The sequence below is a fragment of the Theropithecus gelada genome, chromosome 14, assembly GCF_003255815.1.
Source record: "Theropithecus gelada isolate Dixy chromosome 14, Tgel_1.0, whole genome shotgun sequence".
NCBI lineage: Eukaryota > Metazoa > Chordata > Mammalia > Primates > Cercopithecidae > Theropithecus > Theropithecus gelada.
This window is the reverse complement of record NC_037682.1, coordinates 13,427,655-13,444,460: the sequence shown is the minus strand read 5'-3', so window position 1 is coordinate 13,444,460 and position 16,806 is coordinate 13,427,655. Positions and strand designations below refer to the sequence as shown.

The 16,806-nt window shown below is 52.1% G+C and overlaps 1 protein-coding gene across 1 annotated transcript; it reads left to right on the top strand.

The window, feature by feature from the left end:
- Positions 1-1,419: 1,419 nt before the first annotated feature.
- On the top strand, positions 1,420-16,076 carry MS4A10 (membrane spanning 4-domains A10). The gene is made up of 8 exons (XM_025358161.1): positions 1,420-1,487; positions 6,159-6,360; positions 6,815-6,934; positions 8,109-8,165; positions 9,776-9,907; positions 11,327-11,437; positions 14,525-14,643; positions 15,952-16,076. The coding sequence occupies exons 2-8, from the start codon at positions 6,181-6,183 to the stop codon at positions 16,031-16,033; spliced, it is 801 nt and encodes a 266-aa protein (XP_025213946.1). The 5' UTR covers positions 1,420-1,487; positions 6,159-6,180; the 3' UTR covers positions 16,034-16,076.
- The last annotated feature ends 730 nt before the right edge of the window (positions 16,077-16,806 follow it).

Below are 16,806 nucleotides of genomic sequence, written 5' to 3'. Positions count from 1 at the left end.
GGCCATGCCTGGATCCTGGATCCTGATTGGAACAAATCAAAAGTAACAAGACATTTGTGAGATGATCAGAAATTGAAGCTCTGACTAGTGATTTGATACTCAGTAAGTACAAAAACTAGATAAGAACAGCTTTTTCTGACTCCTACGGTTAAACTTGTGCCCCACAACAGAGGTCCCCAACCCCCAGGCCATGGACCTATACCAGTCTGCGGCCTGTTAGGAACCGGGCCTGACAGCAGAAGGTGAGGGGCAGCAGGCGAGCATGGGATTCTCATAGCGGAGCGGACCCTATTGTGAATTGCACATGTGAGGGATCTAGGCGGTGCACTCATGAGAATCGAATGCCTGAGATCTGAGGTGAACTAATTTCATCCCAAAACCATCCCCCACCCCCATCCCGGCCCATGGACAAATTGTCTTGCACGAAACGGGTCCTTGGTGCCAGAAAGGTTGGGGGTCACTGCTCTACAAAAGTAGTTTCTTTTTTTCCTTTTTGAGACAGGGTCACACAGCATCACTCAGACTGAGGCGCAGTGGTGTGACCACAGCTCACTGGACTCAAGAGATGCTCCCACCTCAGCCTCCCAAGCAGCTGGGACTATAGACATGGACCAAGACACCTGGCTCATTTTCGAATTTTTTGATTTTTGTAGAGATGAGGTCTCGCTATGTTGCCCAGGCTGGCCTTGAGCTCCTGGGCTCAAGTGATCCTCCCACTTTGGTCTCCCAAAGAGCTGGGATTGCAGGCATGAGCCACAGCCCAGCCCTTTAAAAGACTAGTTTTTAAATGTTCAGCAGAGCTCTGTGGGGCTGCAGGGTTAAACTCTGAGCGTAAATAGGCCTCGGTGAGTACCAGGACTCAGTTTTAATTTTTTTGTTCTGATCATGTGGTCACAGTTTTTTTTTAAGGAGTCCGTATCTTTTAGAGATAAATATGAAAATGCTTATAAATAAAATGGGAAGATGTCTGAGTTTTGCTTACTTTTGGGGGAGAATAAGATTGGCCAACAGCTGCTGATGGTGGCTCTAGATTGGGGATGGGCACTGGGGGTCATGGGACCATTCTCTCTACTTTTGTGAGTGCTTGAAATTTTCCAAAATTAAAAGAATTCTTTCAAAAAGTTCAACTTCTTACTCTACTCTCAGGATCTAAGGAGATTACAACCACCTTCACTCCGTCTGTCCTGCTCTGAAAACAGATGAAATTATCAACATTTCCCTTGCCAAAGGATATTTGCAACTGTCGAGGTGAGACATAAAGAACGGCACTAAGATTTTCACCTGCCGGGGCTTGGGGGAGGAGGAAAGACTTTGACAGCTTCCGTGCAACTGGGGCATGAAGCAGGGGGTGGGTCCAGGATGGAGAAGATCCAAAGTCTAATGTTGTAAAGATGTGCTGATTTCCCAGTGTTGTCTCTGGGGAGCTCCGGCAGCGCCAGAAGGCAAAGCACAGCTGAAAGCTCAGAGCTGCAGTCCCAGGCCCTGGGGTGAGTGGTCCCCCCCATGGCAGGAACAGAGGGGAGTGATTTTGTGTCTCCACGTGGAGTTGGGGGGTTGCTCAGGTGTACGGACCTGGTCCCACTTTAAAGCCAGGGGACCGGCCTCTTATACCCTTAGCCAGTCAGTTGTTGGCTGTAAGGTTGGGGCGGTGTAATTTAAACTCCCAGAAGAGAGCGGATGTGAGCCTTTAGCAACAAACAATTATAGCAGCTGGAGAATGGGTGGTCCTCCCAGCAGAGTGGATCTAGGAAGTAGCGGACACCATCAGCCTCTCCCCCGGGGAGCCCCATCCTGCTGCCAGTCACTGACCCTTAGAACTAGAGGAGCCCCAGACACTTCTCTTGCAGTCTGGAAATGCATACACACAGAGGGACTAGTTCAAGAAAACAGAGGCCCAGAGAGGAGAAGGGACTTATCGAGGGCCACAAAGGGCCAGGACTAGAATCCAGATTCTTGACCCCCTCCTTGGACGGAGGCCTCTGTTTCCTGCAGGTCTTCCAGCTGCTTGGGGGTGAACTCTGTTTACACCAGGCACACTGTCTGGAAGCACCAGGAGGAGGCTGGTTCAGTACGGTCATAGGTGGTTTTCTAACTGGCATTCACTGAAATACTGATCCTCAAAGGGACCCCACTCCCCAACACCAGCCTGCCTGTCACTCAGCACCTCTCAGTTTCTGCCTTTCTGTCCTTAACATGCATGCACACACATGCACACACATGCACGCGCGCACGCACGCACACACACACACACACATATACACACCCTGAGAAGCTCTCTCTGTCCTCTAGGGCTCCACTGCACAGTCTGATGAGGGTCACATTATTCGTGCCACGTTTCCTCTGCCTGCTCACCTCCCATGGACACATCTAACTCCTGCCTCGGTCCCTGCGGCGTCCGGTGTAGAAACTCCATGAACAAATCCATGAATGACAGTGCTTGATCTCGGATCACCAGCTCAACACACTCAGCGCCTTTCTTCCCTCATGACCCCCTGCCCCCACCCCAGGGCCCCAGAGCTCTCATGGCTCTCTCCCTCTGTAAGCAGGATGGGGATGGAGGCAATAAACTCACCACCCCAGATGACAGGGACGGGGTGTATCGTGTCTTAACCGAGAACCCGACGAGGACAAGGTGGAGGCTTGCTGGTGGGATTCTAGACACACAACAGGCCAGTGGCGACCGTGGCTGACATTGATTGCTATATGCCAGGCCCTGTCTGTTGCAAGCACTGTTTCAGCTACTCCCTACCACCTACCCCACAGGGACTGGCAGTGGCCCTCCCCATGAGAAGGTGAGGGAAGACTCAGATGCTGAGATGTAAACAACCTGCCCACGGTCAAAGCTCCGGGGAGCAGAGCCAGGACTTTGCACAGGGCACCCGTTCTGGCCGACAACGTCCAGGGCTCATGGCCGGGCCCACTCTGCTGCTCTGCTGGGGGCTTCTGGAGGGCCCTACCCAGCTCTGTCCCTGTCCTACCTCCCCTCCCAGAACTGAAGGAACAACGAGAATACGTACGGGACCAAGGCATCGCGTGGCCCCGTGCAGAGCATGGTCCTGAGCTGGCTGAGGGCGCTAGGGGAGCAGGGCAAGGTTAAAAAAGTCCCTCCATGCCCCCAAGCAGCCTGCTGCCTGCCCCCGTCTGTCAGCACACTGTCACCTCCTAGCAGCCCTGCACAGGTCCTGGAGGTGGGCCAGGACAGCAGGGAATAAGTGTTCTAAGGAATCAGAGTTCATGCTTTGTCTTGAAAAAGCGGACAAGAGAGTCAGAACAAACTTTTCCCCATGATGACTAAGGTCTGCCCTCTGCAACTCCTTCCTCTCCTGGTTGTATAAAATTCCTTGTAGCAGCTCCCTATTCCGTGAGACAAGCAGTACATTAAAGTTGGAAGGGACCCTAGAGACCATCACTTAATTTCCATTCCCACTGTGATATGCACACGAGCAAATCACAAGCGGAGAAAAGGCCAAAAACCAGAGCCCAGGACCAGAAATTCAAACCTTCAAGGCCCCTTTGCCCAAAAGCAGACCCCATAGATACCAATTGCATAGAACCACCAGACTATAAGAAAAAAGATTCTATGGCCAGCCGAGTGCAGTGGCTCACGCCTGTAATCCCAGCACTTTGGGAGGCCGAGACAGGCAGATCACCTGCAGTCGGGAGTTTGAGACCAGCCTGACCAACGTGGAGAAACCCCATCTCTATTAAAAATACAAAATTAGCTGGATGTGGTGGCACACGCCTGTAATCCCAGTTACTCGGGAGGCTGAGGCAGGAGAATCACTTGAACCCAGGAGGCGGAGATTGCGGTGAGCCAAGATTACACCACTGCCCTCCAGCCTGGGTGAAACTCCATCTCAAAAATAAAAATAACAAATAACAAATAAATAAATAAATAAATAAATAAATAGATAGATAATAAAGATTCTATGGCCAATTAAGTTTGGGAAATGCCCTTAATACTAAGACAGGGTGTGCCACTTATAGAAAAGCTGAGCACCTTTCATATGAGAAAAAGGGAGAAGAGGATATCCATGGTTTCCCAAACTTATTTGACCATGGAACCCTTGTACTGCAGATCCATCAGGACCAATGTTCCATGGAATATACTTTGAGAAAGCTTATTCTGGATTCTTGAATCCAACACCCTAGTGGATATTTGACCCATTCCTGCTGCCACAGCTCTCACAAGTGAATGTCTAGGTGGGGGTGCAGCTCCAGTGCCCAGGCACTCACTCTCCCCGTGGACAACCAGTTCCATCTGAGGCAGCCCTACTAAGAAGCTTCTCTTCTCCTGTTCTTTGCAGTGGAGTCCAGGCCTGGGTCCAGGGATTGTCCTCCCAGGTGTGCAGAGTCTAAGTGAAGCCGGTGGCTAATCTGGTTCAGGCCTCTGCCACCAGATACATCCCTTAGTCCAGCCAGCTGTGTCAGAAGGACTCCTGAAGGCTTGGGAGCTGAGAGAGGGACAGTTCCCAAGCATAGCTGGGCAGAGTCATGAAGAGAGTCATGCAGCATTGTGTCTATGAGCTCAGCTTCTGAAGCCCAGGAAAGAGGGAGACCCTCTGCCCACTCGCCCCACTAAATCAGGGGTCGCCACTGCAGGCCCATGAAGATACCGATCAGGGGGGTCCCACCCAGCAGCCCAGGCCCAGAGCACTGGTGATGGAGTAAGACCACGCGTGGTTCCAATTCCAGGCACTTCCTCACTGTGTGACCATGGCCAAGGCAGGCAACCTCTCTGAACCTTGGTTTCCTCTTCTATGCGGTGGTGCTGACTTCCTGAGTATTAAGGGAGGTTGCCCAGCAAAACTGCCGCCTGGCACAGCGCCCAGCGTACAGTGCTCACCCAACTGTGAGGCCCCATCTGGCTCTTTGGCTCTTGGTAATGTCCTTTCCTTTCCCCTCTACCCAATCCAGGATATAGTCACCTGGGCTATTTGTCCCTCCAAACTTCCCGAGGTTCTTTCCCTGCACCCCTGTGGAAAATGTGGATACTCAACGGAACTTCCTGGATCCACAAGTCAGACTTAAAAGTGAGAGGAATGCCCCTCCCTTTTCATTCATCCAGGAGAGAGTCTGAGACCAGCCCACTCTCTCTCAAGGATTTTGTTCACTAGCCCCATCCCCATGGAGAAACCATCTCTGACCTCAGTCCCCACAAGCCAGCTCCCTTTCTTCCCTGCCCAGCTCTCCACTTTCTGGGACAGAAAGGCTACACTGGATTTTCCCACCAAGTCCCCAGGCAGCCCCCAAGCCCTCGTGCATCCCGCGGCGTCAGTATACACAATACCAGGCTCTGTCTGCAGGTGGTGTGTCCAGCACCCTTCTAAGTTTTTTCCCAACTCCTTTCATGCCCATGAGAACATCCAGAACCTTCATTTTCAATTGTTGAGCCAACAGCGCATGAAGGACTTAAGCCCCAGGCTCTGGAGCCAGCCTGCCATGCTTCAAGTCCAAGTCACTTATTGGCTGTGTGACCATGGGCAAGTGGCTTAACCTTTCTGAGCCTCACCTGCAAAATGAGAGTGAGGACAGTATTTACCTCATAGGGTTGGAATGAGGACAAAATCAGGTAATGCATGTAGAAGGTTTATCTCAGTGCCTGGAGCAGGGGAAGTATTTGTAAATGCTAGCTTCGCTAATTATGGACTTCCTGGCTCAGTGTTGGCTCATAAAAAGTCCTCGGTGGAAGACATTTTCTTCCCTTCTCTCCAGGAGACATGGGTACTACCACAGGAGGTAGGACAATTATTTCCCACCTGCCTTCAGTCACTCATCTTGGACCAGTGGATGGAGACTGTTTACAAAGCCCCTCCACCGACCCGCACCTCCCGCACCTCCCAACTCTTCCAAACTGCAGTCTGGCCACTTTGGGTGAGCTCTGGTCTTCCACTGGTTGTGAAGTTTGCCTGGTCCTTGTTTTTCTGCCCCAAAAGGAACTGTGTCTCTGCAACCCCAGAAAGGCTGTAAGCAGCAATTACTCCCATCCTCAGGGGCCAGATTATTGCAGGTCAAATCAAGACCAGGGATTGCTGGACAGGGCAATCACAGTTCTGGAAAGATCCAATCCTGTAAGCAGAGGTGATTGGCAGAGGCTCACCCAGCCACAAGCCTCAGAAATGAGACGGGTTCTGATGGCCTTTCTCCCTGTCCTGCAGCCAGGACCCCCAACCAGCGTCAATGAAAGCAGAAGCCACAGTTATTCCCAGCCGTTGTGCTAGGGGGCTCCCGTCACGGCAAGTCCTCAGCCCAGTCCAGCCCTGGCAGACAAGTCCACCCCAGAGCACGACCCAGCCCAAGCTCCTGGCTCGTCGGCACGAGAAGTCCCAGAAGAGGAGCAGCCTTCTCAAGGAGCTGGGGGTGAGCATCCACTTCCCAGGGTCCCAGCAGTGGGAGGAAGAGGAGAGGGGGATATGAGGATGCTGGGGGACCCCAAGAGGAGACATGGAAAAGAGAAAGGCTCCAGCTTTCCTGCTGAACATTCATCTGAGCTGGAAAAGGCCTTGAGGATTGGAGAGAATCTGCCCACACCTATACTGCCTTGTGAGGTTCGGACAGGGCCCCGTCCTGGGGAGAATGGCAGGAGAAGGCTGCCAGCTCCAGGATACACAGCTCCCACCCATGGGGCCCTTGGCAGCTTCAGCTCTTTCTGCAGGAAATCCTGGGGAGTGGTCCTTCTTAGAGAGCCTGGGCTCTGGGATCCCTAAGAGGATGGAAGGGACTCAGCACAGCCAGTAGGTCCAGGGCACCAGTGGCCTCAATTAGAGCCAGCCACCGATGCCCTCACCCCAGCCATTCTTTCTTCCCTACCCAGGCCTTCCACATCACCATCGCTCTGCTGCACCTGGTCTTCGGGGGCTACCTGGCCTCTACAGTCAAGAGCCTTCACCTGGTGGTGCTGAAGTCTTGGTATCCATTCTGGGGGGCTGCCTCTGTGAGTAGAAGGCAAAACACAGACCGGGTATGGGAGTCTGCAAGGCAGGCCTGCAGGAGGCCCTGGCATTGGGGACAGGATGCAAGATGGGACAGAGACAGCTAACAGGAGTGCGGCAGAAGCCAGGCCCTTTCTCCAGTGTTCCTACCTCTGCTTCTCTTATCTCAGTCACCATGGAAATAGCTCCTTCCAGGAAACCCCTGTCAATTCTGAGTCCCAAGAGAGCATTCGGAGGCTATCCACTCTCCCATAATTGAATATGTGCATTTGGCAAAGCGGAGGGTGAGCAGGACCCAGGGACAGCTTCATTCTTCCCCGGCCTTCTGAGCAGCCAGGCTGCCCCTGGATCCAGCTACAGGTGCCCTGTTGGGGTTGGGCTACAAAAACACACAGGGTGTAAGGTGTGGCTCCTGTCCTCCCAAGGCCATCAGCCAGAACGGGAGATGACACTGGACCAGTGCATGTACCATTTCCCGGAAGCTCTACATTCCTTCAGGTCTCCAGAGAGCCCACCCCATTCCTGACTCCCAGGTGGAGTCCTGCCTATGCACTAAGTCCAAGCTCCACGGCACTGTCTTGGGCAAGTATCCCAATCCACCTTTCACATCAGTCCCCTGTGCCCACTGCCCACAGGATGGGGCTTTCACTGCACAAGGATAGAACTTTCTACACATGCAGTGTTTATTCACCCTGTGCTCCCAGGGACTAGCCCATAGTAGGTGCTCAGTGAACATTGGAAAGAAAGATTGCAGAGGTGCTCCCGGAGACCTTGGAAGCAAGAACTGATATCCTCCAAACTGCAAGATTCAGGAAAAGAGAAAGGGTCGGGGTAGAGGGGATAGTGCCACTGATCCCAGAGGGATGGTTTGGGTTTGTAAAATGAGGAAAGCAGGAAGGGCTAAGAGGGAGTTCTAAGTGCAGGGCACAGCTTTGTCCAAGGTGTAGACACAGGAGCAGGTATGGTGGTTTATGCACATGGGAAGACGTGAGGTGGGGCAGCGCCTGGGATGGGCCACATGGCAGGCAAGAGGAGCTCACTTTGCAGGAGGAATAGTGTTCTCCGCCCCACTGGCTGCCAAGGGTTGATTTTCTTGGAGAATAGGGCTAGGGTGGGAATGTGTGGGTTTTGAGGAACCCCGGCTTCTCTCCTTTGACTTTCAAATCTGTCCGGCAGTTTCTCATTTCAGGGATCTTGGCGATAACAATGAAGAACTTTTCTAAAACTTACCTGGTGAGTGGGTGCACTGAGATCATTCTCTTCCATCCGAGCATGGGGGAACTTTGTTAAGGGCATCTGTGTGTAGGGGTGATTGTGACGGTACTTCTCCAGGACTTGCTAAGAGCAGGCTCTTGCCTTCAGGACAACAGAGGATGTCCAAGCAGAAGGGTCCAGATGCAGACAGGCCGACAGATTTGGCTGTGGGAGGAAAGGAAGCACGATCTGAAGCTTCTCTCTTTCCAGTGCAGTGAGGCAGAGAAGGAAATGGCTCCCAGGCACACTGACCCGTCCGTCTAGGACATAACTTTGCTTCCTCTCAAATCTCCTGAGTTTTAACATTAATCACCACATAGCCTGCAAGCCCTAGCCTCCAGCTGGATTTGCATCTACTTCTCCTCTCTAAGAGCCAGGCAGGTGGAACTGTGGTCCTCCCTGTTCTGCCTGTGCTGGCCCCTGCCCAAACACCTTGCCCTCTCCCCTGCACACATGGCTCCCATGTTTGACTTACTCCGGACCACTCAAGACAACCTGTATGTCTTGTCCTGCCGGAGGTCTTCTCTGACCTCCATGGCTGCCTTCCGTGCTCCCACACTCTGTGGACTTACCTGTCTCTGCCATACACTAAGTTCTGTGTGGGGAGAATGTGTCTGAGCATCTTGGTAGCCCAAGGTGGCCCAAGTAGGCACAGAGTAGACACCTAGCACAAGACTGGATGGGTGGAGGTGGATGGATGATGGAAGGAACATCCCTGCAAATCACAGCCCACACCCAGGTCTTCCCACCACCCCTCCTTCTGCCCCCGAAGCCCGAGCCAGGTCTTTCCCTATTTGTGTCCCTCAGCCTGGCTAGGCTGTGGTTGCTCCCTGCTTTCTCAGAGGGCACAGAGAATAGAACGATGGTTGTTCAGTTTACCCAGCAGAGGTAGGAGACGCTTGACAAGGATGTGCCCATTCCCCAGACCTCACCCTCCTGGGCTGAGCCCCTTTTAGAACCACAGGCCTCCTGCTTTGTATACCTGCGCATAAGGACACTCTTACTGTAAAGAAACCCATTCCAGTATGAAAGGCTACAGATTGCACACGTGCATAGTCTTTCCTCACTAGGAAGGTTTGCACTTGGCAAGAGGCTCTTGGAATGATGCTTAACTGGAGAGGACGATGAATACAGGCATTTCAGGGACCATGGCGGGTGGGCAGAGAAAAGGGGCTGGCACTGGGATATGTGAGGATAGGGCACTTTCAGAGCTTCTCCTGCCCTTTCTGGTGGGGAAGGGGCTGGATGAGGGGTCACTTGTTTGTCAAATCCCTGACACTTGGCATAGCTGATGTAGGATGGTTGGGGCTGGCTTTGAGCGGGAGAAGGCAATGGGGCATCCTTTATTGCAAAGCTCTTGGAGCTGAAGGCAGCTTTCAGGTTCTCCCAATTTGTCCCACAGAAGACGAGGGCCAGCTGGGCCCTCCTCAGTGGTCAGTGGCTCAGCTCCTGTGTGAGGGGCTGAGGGGCCAGTGACAGGCAGAGTCTCCCCTGAGGCTACAGAGGAAGCTACTGGCAAGCATCAGGGGAGGACCTAGCCCCAGGTCTCCACCCTTTGGACAGCTGTTACCTTTATTTTTCACCTATAGAAGATGTTGTGCCTCATGGCAAACCTCGTCAGCCTCTTTTGTGTACTGTCTGGCCTCTTCGTCATCACCAAGGATCTCTTTCTGGAGAGCCCATTTGAGTCCCCGATCTGGAGAATGTACCCCAACTCCACGGTGAGTACCCAGGCCTAGAGCGTCCTCTGACTTCAGTGAAGGTGCTGCCTTGGGTTTGGCCAACAGGAGGTTTCTAGCTCACAGAAAGCCTCTCCTGGAGCCCAGGAGCCCTTGGCCAACCCATCTCTGTCCCTCCCAAGGTGTGGTGGAAAGGGGGGTGCTGGGCTGCCCACTGATCAGCATCACTGAATCCAAGTCCACTTTTATAGATGGGGAAATGGGGCCAGAGACGGGGAGGAGCCTGCCTGAGGTCAAGCAGCAACTTGGCCACAAATCCAGGCCCACAGCCTGAAACTGCTGATTTCCCAGCCAGGGCTCTAAGCATGGTGTCCCTGGTGGCCCCTGTGATCCGGGAGCCTCCCAGCAGCCTTGCAAAGCTGGCCAAGACCACTTTGTTACCCTCAACTTCTGGGAGTGAACACTGAGGTCCAGAGAGGCTAGGTTAGTGGGTCTTGGACTCCAAGCCTGGTGCTCTTTTCACCATGCCACTGCCGCCTCTGAAGCAGAAGGCAGACCGCTGGGTGCCTCTGGGTCAGGAGCCAAGAATTCTTTAATTATTTATTTATTTATTTATTTATACAGAGTCTCACTCTTATCATACAGGGTGGAGAGCAGTGGTACGAGCTCAGCTCACTATAACCTCCATCTCCCTGATTCAAGCGATTCTTCTGCCTCAGCCTCCCGAGAGGCTGGGATTACAGGCGTCCACCACCACACCCAGCTAATTTTTGTATTTTTAGTAGAGATGGGGTTTCACTATGTTGGCCAGGCTGGTCTCGAACTCCTGACCTCAAGTGATCCTCCCACCTCAGCTTCCCAAAGTGCTGGGATTACAGGCGTGAGCCACCATCCACAAGTGTTCTGACCATAGTGGTTTGCTATTCCTTATCTCCTCCCAGCACATACACACACGTGCATACACATGCACATCACACGCAAGTGTGAGCATGCACGGACACACATGTGCGTGCACACACACACACATACATATGCTTCCCCGTCAAATGCATGTGATACTAGGAGATGTCTCTCAGCTGCACAGCTCTTCCCCTCCCCTGCTGTAAAATATGCTCCCTCACTCTGGGACTAGGTATCCCCATCTGTCAAGTAGGCTTGGATCAGACGACCCTAAGGCTACTTTCAGTCTTACCAGGGACCCATGAGATTCTCTAGCCCTCAAACATTAGGGCAATGCTCACCAAAGGCCTATAAGTGCCAGGCATTGAATGTAGGGCAGTGACCAAGATAGACCCACTCCCCATCCCACAGAGACCCACCCCGCCCTCCCCACGCACACCTGGGAGCTGAAGCCCCAACTGCCCTCTGCTGTGGATCTGACCCCTGCCTGGCTAAGCCCATGTAATGGGTGCAGACACCCAGAAAGGTCTCGCCCTGCCTTCCATCCCTCTCCCCTCTCAGGTCCACATCCAGAGGCTGGAGCTGGCCTTGCTCTGCTTCACGGTCCTGGAGCTCTTCCTGCCAGTGCCCGTAGCTGTCACAGCCTGGAGAGGGGACCATCCATCTGCAAAGGTAAGACAAGGGTTTGTCTTCCCAGGAAGACAAAAAAAAATGGGGCCATGAGGCAGCAGAGGGCTCAGAAAGGAAAGAAATGTGGGGGTTACAAGAGGAGCGTGTTTCATTCATTCCTCACTTTGCTGGGCATTCATTAAGTGACAGCCCATCATCCGGTAGGGGAGCCAAGGCATGGGGGCGAGAGAGGAGGTCAATCCAAGGAGAAGAAGGTGAGGCTGCCTGAGAGGAAACTCCATGGGTGCCCAGAACAACAGGATACTGTGCTACCAGCTCTGAAGGCCCTGGGGTAATTGCATCACAGAGGCCTGTAGTGACTGGGCAGGGTTCGGACCCACAGGCATAAATGGAAAAGGGACTTTCAGCAAAGCAACGACAGCATGAGCACTGGCTTGGAGACAGGACAGAGAAGGCCTGGGGAAGCTACAGTGTGTGTGCAGTTTGGCTGTGGTGGAAACAAGTGAGAAACAGAGTCATCAAAGATTGAGCATTTAAAGAATTCCAGGGACTCTGTTAAGCACTATATTGATGGATCAATCAATGCATCCATCGATGGATGGATGGATGGATGGATGGATGGATGGATGGATGGATGGATGATGGATGGATATAGACGTGCAGATATACAGATAAATATAGCTGTATTTAACTTTATCTTCTCAACAACCCTTTTTCTTTCGAGACTGAGTCTTACTCTGTCGCCCAGGCTGGAGTACAGTGGCACAATCTCAGTCCACTGCAACCTCCCCCTCCCAGGTTCAAGCAATTCTCCCACCACAGCCTCCCAAGTAGCTGGGACTACAGGCACGTGCCACCACATCTGGCTAATTTTTGTAATTTTTTAAAGTATAGATGAGGTTTTGCCATGTTGGCCAGGCTGGTCTCAAACTCCTGACCTCAAGTGATCTGCCAGCCTTGGCCTCCCAAAGTTCTGGGATTACGGGCATGAGCCATTGTGCCCAGCCCTCAACAACCCTTTGAGGTACTTAAATTCCCATACTACAGACTAGCAAGCTGAGGTTCAGAGAGGTCACATCACTTCCCAAGGTGAAGCAGCCAATCAGGAAATCCAGGACTCAGCCTGAGCTATGTCTAACCCACAGTCTCGCCCTCGTCTACCCACGGGGAAGGCAGAATGGCCGACTGGGGCTAGATATATTTTAAAATAGAAGGCAAGTCTCTCCTCACCCCAAAGATCCTCAGCAGTTCAGGGTAAGGATATTTTATAAAAGAAATCAATAAATAAAAAATAAAGACCCTGACCAGAAGTGATCTCCAAGGTTCATTTCTTTAAAGAAAAAAAAAAAATCATATTACAATCTCAACTTTAGAACACTATTTTTAAAAGTGCCAAATCCCCCATAATTCTGCAAGTTGGACGCTGATTTTCGTGTTAGTGACCTCATCACACACCGAGTGTTCACGTAACGCATATATAAGTTGATGGCCTCTGAGTTTCATTTAACATCAAGCAGAGAAGTTGTCTTTGTGAATTCCTGGCTGCCTGACAGGAAGTCTTCTCATTAAGACATCAGAGCCGGGCGCGGTGGCTCAAGCCTGTAATCCCAGCACTTTGGGAGGCCGAGACGGGCGGATCATGAGGTCAGGAGATCGAGACCATCCTGGCTAACACGGTGAAACCCCGTCTCTACTAAAAAATACAAAAAATTAGCCGGGCGAGGTGGCAGGCGCCTGTAGTCCCAGCTACTCGGGAGGCTGAGGCAGGAGAATGGCGTAAACCCGGGAGGCAGAGCTTGCAGTGAGCTGAGGTCCGGCCACTGCACTCCAGCCTGGGCGACAGAGCGAGACTCCGTCTCAAAAAAAAAAAAAAAAAAAAAGACATCAGAAAGCCGGACGGCGGCCTTGAGTCACTGAGGCCAACCCCACTTTTAAGGATAGGGAAAACTGAGGCCCCACACCTAGCTGTAGCTATGAGCAGTAATTGTTCCTATTTATTGACCTTTGCTGTGTTCCAGGCACCATGCTAGTGCTGCAGGTGGCTGTGTTCGTTTTCTATTGATGTTGTAGTAAATTGTCACAAATTTGGTGGCTTAAAATGACACCTATATTATCCTACAGTTCTGGAGGTCAGCAGTTTGAAATGAGTCTCAAGGGCTCAAATCAAGGTGTGTCGCCAGGACTGCATCCCTTCTGGGGGCATCGAAAAGCATCTCTTTCCTTGACTTTTCCAGCTTCTAGAGGCTGCCTGCATTCCTTGGCTTGGGCCCCTTCTTCCACCTTCAAAGCCAGCATCCCAACATCCTCCAATAACCCTGTCTCCCTCTTCTACCTTTAAAGACCCTTGTCATCATACTGGGCCCAGACAGATAATCCAGGAGAATCTCCCCATCTCAAGGCCAACTGGAAACCTTAATTCCATCTGCAACCTTAATTCCTCTCTGCCATGTGACCAGAGGTTAGGACACGGACATCTTTTGTGGGCTGTGCTGCTGGCTGAGACCTCCTTGACTCTCACAGCCATTCTGGGAGGCAGGTTCTGCTTTTCCATTTTAAAGAGGAAAAGATGAAGCTTAAAGAGTTCAGTGACTTCCCATGGTCTCAAGCCAGTACGCAGCCATGCTAGTCTCCCAGTGGTCCCTGCGCCCTCCCCATCAGTAAGGACGGTGCGAGGGACAGGCTCTCCAACACTGAATTGGTGCCACCCTCATCACGAATCGGGGATGGAGGCGTGGCAGCAATCACTGGTGGACACTGTTGGCATCAGACCTGCCCCTAGAGTGTATCCTGGCTAGAAGGGACTTGGGTCATTACCTGGCCCCGCCCCCCTCAGGAAGCCCAACAGGGTGAGTGACTTGCCCCTTGTCACCAGGACACTGGTAGCGGGACAGGAACCAGGGCCCCATCCACTGACTCCCATGTGGGCCTCCCCTTCTCCCTTTTCAAGAACAAGGAGGGTGGAGGGAGTCACACGCTGGTCTCTGGAAGTCGCTTCCTCTCTCAAGCCTCAGTTTCCCCATGTTCATGGAGAACTTGAGTCTTCAGAAGTGAACTAGCAGAGAAGTGTTTCGGAAGCAGCCAGTCGCTCCACAGCTGTGAGCAGCAGGGACGGTGACTTTTCTTTTGCAGAATGACGACGCATGCCTTGTTCCGAACACACCATTGCGTCTCACAGGCCTGCCGGTGGAGCCCCCGCCATCCTACCAGAGTGTGATTCAACAGGACACACAACACAAGCAGCATCAGAGGTAAAGAGGTTTGGCCCCGGCTCCCCAGACCTTCAGAACCCACGCATAGCCCCTTCTCCCTGGCATGGAGAGAAACCAGTTCCCAAGGGAGCTGTGATGGGCAAGGGGCTAACAGTGCTGCAGCTAGAACTGCCTGGCCTGGGAGTGGTAGCCGAGGCAGCAATGGTCCTATATACTCAGGCACTAGAGGAACTCCCAGGGGCCCCAGGAACATCTCAGCACCTGACTTGGTTGACCAGAGCTACCTCAGCTGAACCTGGGCACAACCAGGACCCATCACCCTCCCTGCCAGCCTCCAGAGCAAACTCCTGGGCCTGCAGCCCCGAGGTGCCCCCCATGCCCTCTGACCTCCCTTGTCTGCCTTCTCTGATCAATGGTGGATGCACAGGAGGATATAAGGGGAGCCAGGAAGGAAGGTATCCAGAGCAGCACAGGCAGGGACTTCCCTTGCCTCAACCTACTAAGAGGTCTCTGGGGGAGCCTGTGTATCTGAATCCCTGGATTTAGGATGAGGGCAGCTGGGAGCTGAATCCCATAGAAACTGTATACAGTTCTTCCCTCTGAACAAGACCCTCTGCATGAATCTTTTTGCCTCCCTGGGCCTCAGTGTCTCCATCTGTAAAGTGGGGGTGGGAGGATGACATGATCCAGGAGTCTCCCGGCTTGAAAGCTCTGAGGTCAGGAGAATTCAAGATCCCAGTTGTGACATCGAGGTTGCCAGTAAAACTTCAGCCTCGGAATTTCAAACCTCCTTGTGCTAAGTAAATAATGTGAGAGGGAGGGACCTGCCTTCCTCATTTTCCAAATTTCGGTCATCTGAGGATAGTCTTCAGGAGTTTTGCTGATTTGTGAGCTGCAATGTATTCTGGGTTTTTTCCACACTGGTTCTTTTTTCTATATTATTTTAAAGGGGCACTTTGTAGCAGCAAGATATGGGAAATCAGTATCTTTCCATAAATAGAAGCGAACCCCAAAAATAATAAACACGTGAAGTAAAACGTAATTTTCCCCTCCAACCCCATGGTCTCACCCACTGCTTCCCTTCCTCTTGCTAGCTCTGCCCCAGCCACCATGGCTTCCTTGAGGTTCCACAGGCACCCCAGGGAAACCCCTGCCTCTGAGCCATCACCCTTGCCCTTCCTCCACCCGGACTCTCTTTCCCCACGTGTTTGCAGAGCTCACTCTTTGAATCTTTACTGGGCCACCGACTCTGAGCCAAGTAAATGTTATTTAATGTCAATGTCATTTAATCCTCCCATCAATCTGTGACCTAGCTGCTGTTACTATTAACATCTCCATTTCATGCAGGATCAGAGAAGTTCAGCAAGTTTCCCCGGACATATGGGTAGTCACCGACGGAGCTGGGATCTGGACCCAGACTGCAAACTGAAGACCACTGCCTGACAATGCCCAAACTTGGTTGGAGCACAGCCTCTGCTCTCCTGAAGTTGCACTTTCACTGGGAAGATGAGATTTGTACATACAAAAGACTAGTGCGATGGTCTATACAGCAAAGTCAGCCCTCATAGCTCCTGGGAACCCTGTCCTCTCAGATAAGCAATTTCTTACCCAGTTGACAGCTCGATACATGTGGTAGCCCAGATTGTTTGGTTTTGTTTTGTTTTGTTGAGATGGAGTCTTGCTGTGTTATCCGGGCTGGAGTGCAGTGGCACGATCTCAGCTCACTGTACCCTCCGCCTCCCTGGTTCAAGTGATTCTCCTGTCTCAGCCTTCCAAGTAGCTGGGACTACAGGCACACCCCACCACGCCCAGCTAATTTTTATATTTTTAGTAGAGACAGGGTTGCACCATATTGGTCAGGCTGGTCCCAAACTCCTGACCTCAGGTGATCCACCTGCCTCGGCCTCTCAAAGTGCTGGGATTACAGGCGTGAGCCACCACGCCCAGCCTGGGACAGCTGTATCTTTAACACCTAATACTTGTTCTTCCTTCCTTTTACCAAGACAGCAAGCCCAGCATGCAGCAGGCAATCATATAGAGCCAGAATTCCACAACACTGTTTTGTTCCCATTGGGTTTACTTTTATGTGTATCTTCCATTTATGGCAAGTGATACTGAATTTCTGTTTATGGTAGTGGTATCAAGTGTTCTAATATACATATGTAAGCTAAAACGGTGATAGTGGATATGGGGTTTTCTGAA

Coding starts and splice junctions, on each gene's coding strand:
- MS4A10 (XM_025358161.1), top strand. CDS start 6,181: ATGAAAGCAGAAGCCACAGTTATTCCCAGCCGTTGTGCTAGGGGGCTC. Junction 8,166..9,775: donor ACTTTTCTAAAACTTACCTG/GTGAGTGGGTGC, acceptor TTTCACCTATAG/AAGATGTTGTGCCTCATGGC. Junction 11,438..14,524: donor GGGACCATCCATCTGCAAAG/GTAAGACAAGGG, acceptor TTTCTTTTGCAG/AATGACGACGCATGCCTTGT.